The sequence below is a fragment of the Trachypithecus francoisi genome, unplaced genomic scaffold (genome assembly GCF_009764315.1).
Source record: "Trachypithecus francoisi isolate TF-2019V2 unplaced genomic scaffold, Tfra_2.0 Lachesis_group10, whole genome shotgun sequence".
NCBI lineage: Eukaryota > Metazoa > Chordata > Mammalia > Primates > Cercopithecidae > Trachypithecus > Trachypithecus francoisi.
This window is the reverse complement of record NW_022681455.1, coordinates 56,747,344-56,760,298: the sequence shown is the minus strand read 5'-3', so window position 1 is coordinate 56,760,298 and position 12,955 is coordinate 56,747,344. Positions and strand designations below refer to the sequence as shown.

General features: G+C 37.5%; 1 protein-coding gene across 18 annotated transcripts in view; it reads left to right on the top strand.

Moving 5' to 3' along the window:
• Positions 1-12,955, top strand: part of DST (dystonin) — a 506,627-nt gene that overhangs the window by 267,420 nt on the left and 226,252 nt on the right. For 8 of the 18 annotated variants that reach the window (XM_033217516.1, XM_033217511.1, XM_033217509.1 and 5 more), the window contains exon 1: positions 887-1,802. The exons of 9 other annotated variants lie outside the window; for them this stretch is intronic. In XM_033217516.1, coding sequence (XP_033073407.1) covers positions 1,041-1,802 — 762 coding nt within the window. In that variant the 5' untranslated portion in view covers positions 887-1,040. Of the gene's footprint in view, positions 1-761; positions 1,803-12,955 lie in introns of those variants that run through there. One more of the 18 variants, XM_033217502.1, reaches the window with a different exon arrangement.

The window sequence follows — 12,955 nt, the reverse complement described above, 5'->3', positions numbered from 1 at the left end:
TAAGTGTTAGAAATATGCACACCTTGGAAATCAAGTTTCATACTGACTCATTATTTTTCCAGCAAGTCCCTCATAAAAACTGTGTAATATTTAACTAGGGTATAATTATAAAAGTTACATATAAAGTTTAACTGCATATATATGTATATATATATAGCACATATATTTCCTTTTGCTAAATGTTTCATGCTTTAAATTACATAATTTATCTATTTGCTCACGTTAAAGTCCTAATAATTAGATAAAGTGATGGCTTGGAAATTTATATTATTTGAAAAGTATTATAAACTATTTTAAAAGATTGATTTTTTAGAAACAATTTTATTATAGAATTCTAAGCATTTACCACTTATCTCTCCTGCTAGCTATTGAATCATCTTATTTTTTATGACTTGTTTTGAATAAGAGTCTTAATATAATTTACAGAGATTTTTGAGCTTTTGGTTTGTTTCTTTGTGTGCAAGTACCAAAATTAGTTGGTATTTCTTAAGAAAAAAAAATTATGTAGTAGAGGGTAGAGAGTCTCTGAAGTTCAATTTGAAAGGCACTTTGAAACTAAATTTGAAGGGCACTTTCCCAAATCTCTCCTGACTGGTATTTGCTTTCTGTTTGCTCTCATTCGTTGAACCACCAGTAGTCTCAAAGGTTAAGTGCAAACTTCGTTAGTGTATCTGCATTTCAGAAAACTGAAAGTTAAAAACAGTCATAATCTTCTCATACAGTGAAGCTAAGGGTTTGCCTTGCGAGCTCATCAGTGTTGTAATTTGACAGTGAACAGTAATGTTTGTCTAAGAGGATTGGTGGCCAGAAATAAGCCACAGTGTCTAATGAGACACAGGGACCGGCTGGGCAGGATGCCACAGCATTTCTTGTGTGTGCCTTTCTCATAAGCAAAATGGCCTCAGACTGAAGAGGATGGTCATGAAGTCTGTGTGGAACAGACGTCAGAATGGAATTTTCAGACTTAATGGAGAGGATCTAAGTAAGCTCTGGATTTTGAAATGAGTGAAATTGTGGAGCTGTGATCTCCTACAAATCAAATGGGGAATGTCTGTGGATGCGTAAGAGCTGAGAAGGAAGAACAATATGTAGATCCTGCCAAAACTCCTTTGAACCCTGAAAAATACTCTCCTGGAAGAAAATACTTCAGAAGAAAACCAATCAAGAAAACTGGAGGTGACAAAGAGTCAGTTGAGGCAAACAATGAAAATGAAGACAAGAAGAAGAGCAGCAGTCAGCCTTCAAAAGAACAGCCAGCTCCTTTATCCAGGGGACTGGTACAGCAGGAATCTGTTACCCTACACTCTGCCCTGGGAGATGGTATTCAGCAAAAGAAGACAGAAGTTGTAGCTGACAGTGTTAAACAGAAACTTCTGCAGAGTGCTGTAAGCAGTTGGTCTGACCATGTGAACACTTCTCCTGCTGCAGACAGTGAAACAGAAGTAAAAGTTAGTGAACTGGATGAAAGGATTTCAGAAACAGACAGCACTCCATATTGCGCAAAGAGGAAGAAACATTTAGATGATGTCAACACAAGCGAAATAACATTCCAGGAAAAAACTGATGTTTTTTCTTTTCGAAAGGCAGCCAGCTTAAGCTCTGTTCCCTCGAGTATAGAAAGATCTCTTAAAAAAAGTGGGTTTGCTGAAGACCCATCAAAAAGTTATAGCAGTATACAAGAAAAGCAAAACTCTGAGAGATTTTGCCCTCATGCAACGCAGCATTTTCAGTTTAAAAAAAAGAGATGCCGTTCCCTTTGTACTAGTGTGTCCTCTGTTTCTAAGGACACAGATGGAAATGAGGTAAGTGAAATGTGGAGTCTGAGTTCAAGTAAATAAGTATTTCAGGTGGTCTATCAGACTCACATCTAATTTGTCTTTTATAAAGTTATTTTCATATTAGTGCATGTAAAAGCCATAGAGTTTCGTTGCGTTTTATTTGTAGCCTCGGGTTTGATTATTATGATTTTATTTTTATGCTGTGCACATTCTTTGATCCCACTTTAATCTAAAAATCCTGTACATTTTCATTATTGGTGGGAGCCTTTAAAAAGCACTACAGTAAGAGAGTGCATATCTTTCGAATTTTTCTAGTTCATGATTCTTGACTTTGCCTGTGGAATAGCCTGTGGAAACTTAGTTGGACTGTAGGTAAAAGCTCAATTAGAAAATAGTCATGAGAAGACAATAGCTTTGTAACAAATAATAGGACTATAAAACTATCAGTCAATACTGACTTGCTGATTCATAAGTTTGGAAAGCCAGATTCTGGTTCTTTGTTGATTTTCATGTGCAGAAACATTCACATAATTGCTGTCAATTCTGTGCTTATGTTTTGAGGGTCAGGGCACATCTTTTCTCTTCCTTTATGTTATTCCCCAACCCCAGTCTAAAATCAGAAATTGTTAGGGTAGCATGCCATAGGAATTTGAAAATGACACAGACTGCCAGGAAGTTTAGATCTTTATTCCTAACACTGATATTTAGCTTTAGAGAAGTTACTTTTCTGGGGTTTTTACTTGTCTTTAAAGTATAATTAGATAGGTATTTATTTAATTGCTTAAGAAATGTATTATCCAAATAACCTCTACATGTTACTACTGAGGAGTTGATGGCTTTTTCTTTAAGCTATTCCTAACTTTATCTTTTAATAAAACATGTGAACTTAAAGAGTATTTGTGATGTTAATCATTCTTGGCAAGGTCATTGTATCAATGAGCAGAGATCATCTGCATAATGATAGAATGAGGTTTTATGAGGGTTAGCGTACGCCATCATCACTGACCTTGGTGGCTGAGTTCTCCTGAAAGTGTCCTGTTTATATACTCTGCTACACCTTGCCAATATTATGTCATCAGTTCTGTTTGTATTTTACAGTGGTTACATTTTAAAAAGAAAACATTCAGTCTGTGTCATTATCTATGTAGCTCGGGCATAAAGGCCAGTGCAAAAGAAAACTACTTGACTACTATATGTTTATGAATATAAGCAGTTGGTTTAATTTCACATATGTTTTCCAACTGTTTTCTTGCATAATTTGGCTTCAAGTAAGCTGTACATTTTTGCGTTAATGGAAATTTTTATAATCTGTTTCCTTAGTGGTATATTAGCCTTTCCTTCAATGGAAAATATATGTGGAAATAAGTCATAAACTGACCAATCAGATTTGTGAAATAACTGTGATGCAATGTATATAAAGCCTGACATCTTCTTGGTCAAAGCTGGATGGGTAGTCATTATTTTTTCTGAAGGGTTCGATGTCTCATGTCCCTGTAGTTCAGATAAAGACTATTTGTTTATTCTGTGGCACACACAGAGTCAAAATCAACAGTTTGGCTCTTCCTCTGAGGACATTCTTCCTGTTACCTTGGAGTTGTTTGACTCTGTCTCTTTATCTTTGGTTGGAAACTTCCACATAACTCTTTATCTTGCATGGGATTCTACATTTTTCGCTGGAGAATTAGTGAGATTGCTGGAAGCAAATGGGAGCTTCCAGCCGCTTCATTGGCATTTCATCCCGGAAATGGCCGAGTAACCAACATTCCTTTTGTTTGTTCTTTTTCATAGCTTCCCTATGTGATAAGTTTTTGCTCTGAGTTGCATATAGGGTTGGACTCAACTTTTGAGTTAACTTCTAAATAGAATAGTGCACAATTTTTTGAACTTATCTTAACCTGACTTGATCTCCCCTAGTCCTGTGACATTCATCATTCTCAGTCTACCTCCCCTTTGAGTCGTTGCAATGACACGCTGACCTAGAGTGGTCTTCCTGGCTCAAGGGACTCTGTGGAGGCCACTCATCCAGCTCTTCCTGCTGCATATAAATGTTATCAACATGTTATATCTTTATTAGGATAAGTAGGTAAAAAAGGAGTATCTTAGATTTGTATACTGCTTTGGAATTGGAAAAATGGTTTCAGACACATTGTGTCATTTGATCATCCCAACAACTGTATGAAATAGGCAAAATAGACTATGCCTCATATACAGAATGAAAAAATGGAAACTCAAAGAGGTTAAATAAATCCTTAAGGCAATATGGTAAATAAGATTACCTGAGTTAAATTATGGCACGACATCCCACTTGTTTTGCTTGTCAATGAAATTTAAGGGAGATTGCTAAAAAGTTAGAGCAGGAATTGATGTTAATAGTGTCGTCTGTGAAGGATATGTTATAAACAGGTGGCAGAAGGTGGATCGTTTTGGGAGACAAGGAGTAATGAGCTCAGTGTTTGTACCTTTTTCAAGGATCTTCTGTTTGTCCAAGACTCACCTTGTACCTTGTGACAAGATTTCCTACCTTTGTCCTTGAGCTCTTTCCAGAAAACATTCTTTTTTCTTTAGTTTCACAAATCCCACCTCTTCCCAGTTTTGTTAAGTTGATAATTAGCAAAGATCGTTGTTTTCATCATCTATAGACTGTGGGTTCTCTAACCTGACCATATACATGTAAGAGTCATCTGAAGATATTTCAAAAAAGATAGATGCCTGGATGTCACCTGCAGTTATTCTAATGTAATAGATAAGGGTGGGTGCTCTGTAGGTGATTCTAAGGGTCAGGATGTTGGATAGGGACCTTTTTACTCTTCTTATTCTACAGCAGTACTTCTTAAAGCCTGGCCCCAGGGTCCCTGCAGAAGAATCCTCTAGATTGCTTATTGAAAAACACCTTGCTTGAGATTTAATTTAATCAGAATATCTTCTGTCATGAGACAGTATTATATATGTTTTAGGCACCTGCTCATATGTTTTTAAAAACACACCAGATTTAGAGAACCAGCATCACCTTAGCTTAGCGTTTGCCATCTCATTTTCTTCTTAATGTAGGTTTTCTGATAAGCAATGTGGATTATGGCCTGGCAGGCAGAAGATCGAAGTTCTTCTAGTCAGGCTTTGCCACCAGAGAGCTGCATGACTTAGGCAGTCTTCTTTATTTCTCTAAGTCTCAGTTTTATTTTGTATAAAAGGAGCATACTGGACTAGGTCATGATCCTACTGCTAATAATAATGCTATTTGTTGAGTCCTGCTATATTCGAAGCACTCCACAACTACATTAATCTTCAGAGCAAGTCTCAGAAGTGTTCTGTTATGAGCTCCATCTTTACAGATGAGGAAACTGAGTCTTAGGAAAGTTAAGTAGCTTACTCAACTCACTTAACAATGAGTGGTAGAGCTTTGATCTGACCCAAAATTGTCTGCCAGGCTGAACTCTTACCTGATGCAATTTACCCTCCTTTTCCTACATGCATCTCTTCCAGTTTTAAATTTCTGTGAATTCATGTATATAAGTGTATGCCTTTTGAACCCAAACTAGGCACCCTGAGATAAGTAAAACGTAGCTCTTTTCCTTGTGCATTATATCTCATTGTTTGTTCATAACAAATGACAGGGACCATGGCTGTAAAGTTAATCACCTGAGAATTAGTCACCTGGGATGATGATCAGTGTAAGTTTAACTTCTCAGCAAAACATGTGGTGGCTCTATTAAGTAATGAAAATTGAACTGCGTTTCTGTTCCTTTCCATCCTTTGGTGAGTTGCTAATGAGTAGTGCAGTGGCCTAAAGTAAAAAAAACAAAGAGAGAAGGTTAAGAAATGAGTGTGGCTGTTGTACACAATATATTGTCAGTCTCTGAATAATGAAGAGTTGAATATTTTTATTACATTGGCTTTTGTATTTAAAAAACTTTGAAAAAAATTAAGAACCATCTCAGAATGTGAGAGGAATTACGTTCAACCTACCTGAAATATATTTATTCATTATTTTTTCTTTCACCAACTCTTTTATGAAGTTTAGACTATAAAATTTATGATTGGAATTCAAGGACCAGGATAAAATCTGAATGTGTTTAGCCTTGCTCCACAGATCTTGAAGATGAAGGTCATTCATTCTATAATTGACTAACTCATTTCTTGCTGAACCATTTTACCTCTTTCTTTAAACATGAACATTCATATTGATTTCTCTTGACTATTTCTAGTCATTTAGATTTCATAACCAGTTTGTGAAAATATAGTTTTAGAATAATTGCATAGAATTTGGGTCCCTATCAGCATTATGATGTCTTTCTCTGCCTTTTAAGTTAAATGAAGGACATACACAGTTTGAATCCTTTGCTTTACAAAAAAAGGTATTTTTTCCCCCTGTTTAGATAAGTAAATGAGAATTTGTTCAAAGTAGTTATCAATTTAGAGCATTAGCACTTGGACTTTATCAACTTATTAATTACTTTTGTTCTCCATTTCACCCCTCCCTTATATAGGCAGTTTGTACCAGTTAAAATTTTAAAAATGTTTGTGCCATCTTTACAGTTAAAAATATTTTGTGAAGCATTTTCACACTTTTTTTTTTTTTTAACTTGGAAGCAGATGCTAAAAATGTGTTGATTACATTTGTTTCTGCCAAAATAGTTTAAACATTTTAAAAGAAATTGTCCTTGGAAACAAACATCTTGGCTTGGAAATATTTGTCTGTGTTGACAAATTCAATATGGAATTTGCTTTAGCTTGACTATAGTGTCAAGTGATGTGAATAAGAGTTTTAGAAATATAATACCCTCTTACACGCCTCCATTCACTGTGGGGCAGGCACTGTTCTCAGCCATGTGTGTGTATCTCTTAGTCTCTCACACCAAGAAGGTTCTATTATTATACTCATTTTACAAAAGAAGAAACTGAGGCCCAGAGAAGTCACAGGGCTAGAAAATAGTGGGAACAGGAAGTGAATTCCAGTCTCTGCCATCCACAGCTTTGCACCTGTCTTCCTCCCAGTGTTAAGCTTTTACTCTTGCAATAATGAAATTCATGAGGTAGGAGAAGAATCCTGAGCTTCACCTTCTCCGGCTTGCTGCTTTCATTCTTACTAATACCTACACTCTCTGAAATAGAATATAATCCTTATTTTTATTTTAATAGAAACATATAAGAGGATTGAATTTTCATTTGCTAGTGTTTTCGTATCTGAGTCTCTAAATCATTAGGGATTTGCGTTTGGCACAGAAGAACATTTGACTGTCATTTCTACATCCACTGTGTGTCCCACAAGTCAGTTTCTGCTTCTGTAGGAGGTGGTCCATGGATAGGTAAAGCTCCCTCAGCAGTGTTGTGGAGAGTCACTTAGCTTGGCAGAGCAGGGGAAGAGAACTTACAAGATGTTGAGTCAGGAGGCTTACATCAACGCAGGTCTTATTATTCCCATCCTTAAAATTGGGGTGGTTTCTTGTTTTGAGGATTAAACGAGGTCACATACGTGAAAAAGGCTTAGGAGACTGTAAAGTGCTTTGTAACGTATATCTTTTTGTCTTCTGTTTCTGGAGAAGAGAAGAAATGCTTTGTGACTATCCTGTAAATAGAAAGAATTCTGTAAGTTTTCAAAACTTTTAACAGGGCACATCTTTCTCTCTTTCAGACACAGAACATTCTGTATAACCAGAATAGGCTGTCACCTTCCCCTCCCTCTGTGATCCCATCTCCATTCATCCTCTCATTTCTTTAGCAGATATTTACTAAGTATCTATTATGTGTCATACAGTGTGCTGACTGTATTCTTCCAATTCCATAGTTAGCTTAAAACTTTGTCAGCCTTCTTAGACAAGGTAGCATGAAAGTAAAAGAAAAATAAAAAAACAACAACAATGAAAACCCTGTCAATTTGTTGGAATGGAAATACCCTTGGAAGGAACCATTTAAAAAAATATTTAAGATTCAGTGGGTACATGTGCAGGTTTGTTAAATATTGCATAATCCTGAGGTTAGAGCTTCCAATGATCCTGTCATGTAATACTTGATAGGTAGTTTTTCAACCGTTGTCCCACTCTTATACCATCCCCACTTTTGGAATACCCAGTGTTTATTATTCCCATCTCTGTGTCTGTGTATACTCAGTGTTTAGCTGTCACTGACAAGTGAGAACATGTGGTTTTTGGTATTCTGTTCCTGTGTTAATTCACTTAGTATAATGACTTCCAGCTGCATCCATGTTTTTGCAAAGGACATGATTTTGCTTTTTTTTTTATGGCTGTGTAGTACTCTATGTATGGCTGTATGTACCACATTTTCTTTATCCAGTCCATTGTTGACAGACACCTAAGTTGATTCCCATGTCTTTGCTATTGTGACTAGTGCTGTGATAAACATATGAGTGCATATGTCTTTTTAGAAGAATGATTTATTTTCCTTTGGTTATATACCCAGTAGTGGGACTGCTGGGTTGAATGATAGTTTTGCTTTTAGTCCTTTGAGAAATATCCAAACTGCATTCCACAGGGGCTGAACTAATTTGCATTTCCACTGACAGTGTTTAAGCATCCCTTTTTCTCTGCAACCACACCAACATCTTGTCATTTTTTTGACTTTCTTTTAATTTTAATTTTTACTTTTTTGAGATGGAGTCTCACTCTGTTGCCCAGGCTAGAGTTCAGTGGTGTGATCTCTGCTCTTCAAGGGATTCTTCTACCTCAGCCTCCCGAGTAGCTGGGATTACAGGCATCCACCACACTTGGCTAATTTTTGTATTTTTAGTAGAGACGAGGTTTCACCATGTTTGCCAGGTTGTTCTCGAACCCCTGACCTCAGGTGATCCACCTGCCTTGGCCTCCCTAAGTGCTGGGATTACAGGCATGAGCCACTCGGCCTTGACTTTTTAATAATGACCATTCTGACTGGTGTGAAATAGTATCTCATTGTGGTTCTGATTTGCATCTCTTTAATGATCAGTGATATTGAGCATTTTTTCATATGCTTTTTGACCATTTGTATGACTTCTTCTGAGAAGTGTCAACATCATTAAAACGTGGGCAATGGACATGAATAGAAGTGTCATTTGTTTTTTCCTTGTTGATTTGTTTAAGGTCCTTATAGATTCTGGATATTAGTTCTTTTTCAGATGCATAGTCTGCAAATTTTTTTTTTCCATTTTAAAATTAGGTCATCTGTTTAGTCTGTTGACAGTTTCTTTTGCTGTGCAGAAGCTCTTTAGTTTACTTAGGTCTGGAACCAATTCTTGAAGCTCATTTTGGTTATTTACACTTCACTAGTGCAGATACACTTCAAAGGCGTTATTGAGAGTAACTGATACCAGAGAGGAAGAGAACATAATGCCAAAGGCAAATCTGGTCTTCTCTCTGTGGTGGGGGGATTGAGTGGGGGCTGTTGATTAAGGAGGTACAACTGGTCTAGTGAGGAAAATTTTTATGGACCCTGACATCTAGTTCATGTGAGAGATCCAGGACTGTATCTTCCTCTGAAAATGTGTAGTGTTCTGTGTATCAGCTCCTTTGCCAATATAGAAGTTGAGAAGCTCCAGTGAAAAGGGTCTGCCTTTAGGAGTGAGGCAAAGCCAGGGGATTCCCTTTCGTGACCTATCTATGTGCAGCCATTTTCCTGGCAGTAGGTGCACTGAGAGGAAACTGGATGACTGTGGCTACTGAAACAGAAGAAAAATTAGTCTGACTTGTAAGGATAGATTTCTTTTCTAAACATGAAGGAGAAATGCCCCTCTCTTATAAATTCTGTGCCAGAATTTAGGAGACCTGGGTTCATATCCTAGGTCTCCTACTAGCATGCTGTGAGACCCTAGGCACATGACATCACCTCTTTTAGTCTCAGCTTGTTCAGTAATGAGAAGAGGGCATCCACCAAATATCTCTGCTTTCCTTCAGTTTGAATCCTCATGATTTCCTAATCTTCATTATATAACTTCCTTTAAGTTAACTATCTCTGTTTTCTTAACTTCAGAGATGTTGCTTTTTCTGCTATTGACATGAATTATTTAGATAATTTGATAACACTGTAAATTATGTAGTTATTTAAAAATGTTTAAGAATAAAAATTGCATTATTTTCTTTGTATGGAATAATAAAATACATACTTTTTTAAAAAGTGAGTAAGCTTTCGGGGAATATCCAATTCAACTTTGGAGTTGACAGTTCTTGTGTACTCAGTGCATGCCATAACCTTGACAGCATCTGTAAAAATAGGGTGTTTCTGTTGCCCAGTTGTCTGGTGGCATTGACTTTGCTCATAGGACTTTCATGTTTACAGATTCAGCTGACTAACACGGGTGAGGCTGTTGCAATTCATTTAGCAGTAAGTGGGTCATTTAGTAATAAGCTGTGAATGAAATCAGTATGCTATAAGATGAGATATGTTGGCTTGTTTTCTTTTATTAAAAAGACATTTTGAAGCTATATACAATGTCAAGTTCATGAAATTTTTTTAGATAAGTGATTCAGGTGAAGCTTAGCTTTCTTACTCAACCCTAGGTTCTCACTGAGTGGTCTCTAGGCCTGTGTTCCCCATTGGACACTTTTGTGCATTGGTAAGGGTATTCTGCTATTATCGGAAAGTGAGGTTAATTGGAAACCTTTTAATTTTCTGAAATGACAACGTTTACATGGCAGGGTTAAAACTCATTCATACAAAATGAAAACAGGAAACTGTTTTCTAAGTGTGTTTCTGATCTTTCGTACTTTTTCTGTCTTTAATACTTCCTTTGTTCCTGCTCTGCATTTATTCAGTAGATAGTTATTGAGCACCTGATAAGTGCCAGGCCACGCTGATTATGGGGAGACTGTTCCAAGGGGAGAAGTAGATTGAACAAACTACTGTAGGAGAGAGAGAGGGAACATATGGTTCATATAGCTTGATATTAATATGATGTGATCATATAGGAGAAGAGGAGAATTGTTTGAATTTGGATTACCATACCTGCAGAGTAAAGAACACACCGTTTTGGGAATGAGAATATAATAATATTTGGTACAGCGAGACTAGGTAGGCAGCTGTTACTAATCCAGACATGGAGGCTTAGTACCAGAAGAAGGTAGAAGCCCAATATTATTCGAGGTGTTTCACGACTGTATTTCAAAACACGTTGTTGGTATTGACATTGAAGACTAGTGGTAACAATCTAGAGTAGAGATAATGGTTGCCTTGATTCAAGTTGACAGTGGGAAGAGAGAAAATGGAGATATAAGACCCCCTTCTTCCTACAAAAATCAATCTTAGAACAGTTAATATATTCATATTATTACGTATGTGAATAAATTGCCAAGAACTGCAGATACTTTTGCACTAACTTAGTATCTTCCTTAGGGGCATGAGAAACTAGCAGTTGAGTGTTTTGTAGAATGAGCCAACAAACATAAGGAAGATTCAGAAAAGTTGGGTTTAGTCATCCTTTTATGCTTTGAGAGTTCCAGTACTGGTTGCTTTGGTTCCCAGACTGCAGAGCAAAATATTCTGCTTGATCTCTCATATTTATTGTGTTTTTTAGCTGTTTTTTGGGACTGTGGCTCACATTGCTTGACCATGCTCCATGAGACACTTGGTCACACTGGCACAGTGAAACAAAACTTAACGTTGTTTTACATCCCTGACTGACCATGAGCAGGCATGTGTCTGGTGACAGCACTGTTGGAACTATGTGAAATGGGGTCAAGCTTTCTTCTTTGGTTTGAACTTTGCCTGTCCAAATTCCCTCCCTGCAGATTCTCACCACAATCCTCTGCACCTTCTTCTTTTAGTTTCAGTTATTGGTGTTTCAGTCATTGACTGTTGCCTCAGCTCTATCCAGAGGGAGAAGGGAAAACTTGGGGTAAAGTATCAGTGTTGTGTGTAAGAGTAGAGGTAATGAGGGAAAAAGAGAAGCAGATGTAAGAAACAGTATGAGGGTTTTTTGGTTGTTGGTAGTGATGTTTTTTAGGCTGAGCTTAGTTTTCAATATTTTTATTTCAGTTTTTGAGCTTACTTATGTGAAGTGAAAAGGTAAAATAGGCCAGGTACGGTGCCTCATGCCCGTAATCCCAGTGCTTTGGGAGGCTGAGGTGGGAGGATTGCTTGAGCCTGGGAAATCAAGGCTGCAGTGAGCCATGGTGGTGCCATGGCACTCCAGTCTGGGTGGCACAGTGAGGCTCTGACTCAAAAACAAACACATGAAAAAGTAAAATAGAAGTGATGACTTCTTGATTGTCAAGGCCCAGAATGAGTTCACTTGGATTCATGACATAAGACGTTTTATGTAGGCATGTTGACCTCCCATTACACTCTCTTTGAACTTGTAGGACAAACACTAGGTTTTAGTTGTTTTTACACAGTGCCAAAATAGGTTTTTTGAAAAATGTTGTCAGACGTGTGTTTTGTATTTTGTAAATAATAAGCAAAGAAAACCCATTTGGTTTAGTGACATTTTTATGGGTGGATTGGTTGGGGGCTGCATGTCAGCTATAGGTAATAAAGCCTCTTCTCCCCAGTGGGACTTTGAAATATGTGATAAAGCAGAAGTGACCAAGAGAATCCTGGTCTCCTTAGTGAATTAATGCAGATTCTCAAGGTGTCCAACTCAATCATAAAGTTGTTTGTTCATTGGATATTTACTGAGTATCTATAATGTGCCAAGCACTGCCCTAGGTAGGCATTGCAATACTAAGGCGTATAAGACATTATCTTTCAGGATATACTGCTCACATGTTAGAGGGGTAGAAGATCTAACAACAGACAATAATGACACACAAGAGGTACTGCTATTATACCAGTATGTGTGGAGTACTTTTAAAAGTACAGAAGATAGTCAGGTCCCTTACACAGACCCCTGAGGCAGAATCAGCTGGGGCTTCCTCAAGGAAAAGGATGAGTGGAGGAGTAGCATGGGATGGGAATTGGTGAGGGCTTTCTCTGGATAAAGAGTGGTACGTATAAATGCATAGTATCTTGTGGAAATGCATTCTTATTGATGAACTAGAAGTAGTTTACTGTGGCTGGAGCACGAAGAATGTTTGGGGTGGGTGTTAGAGGGCAGGGAGGAGAGATGAGGCTGCGTAGGACTGTGTTACCAATTGCATGTGGGCACAGAGGTTGAAAAGGCATCAAGGATGACCCCAGCAGTTTCGTTTATTTGGGGGCAACTGGGTAAATGGTGGGGCCATTCTCTGAGCTAGGAATGCAGGAGGAAGTACAGG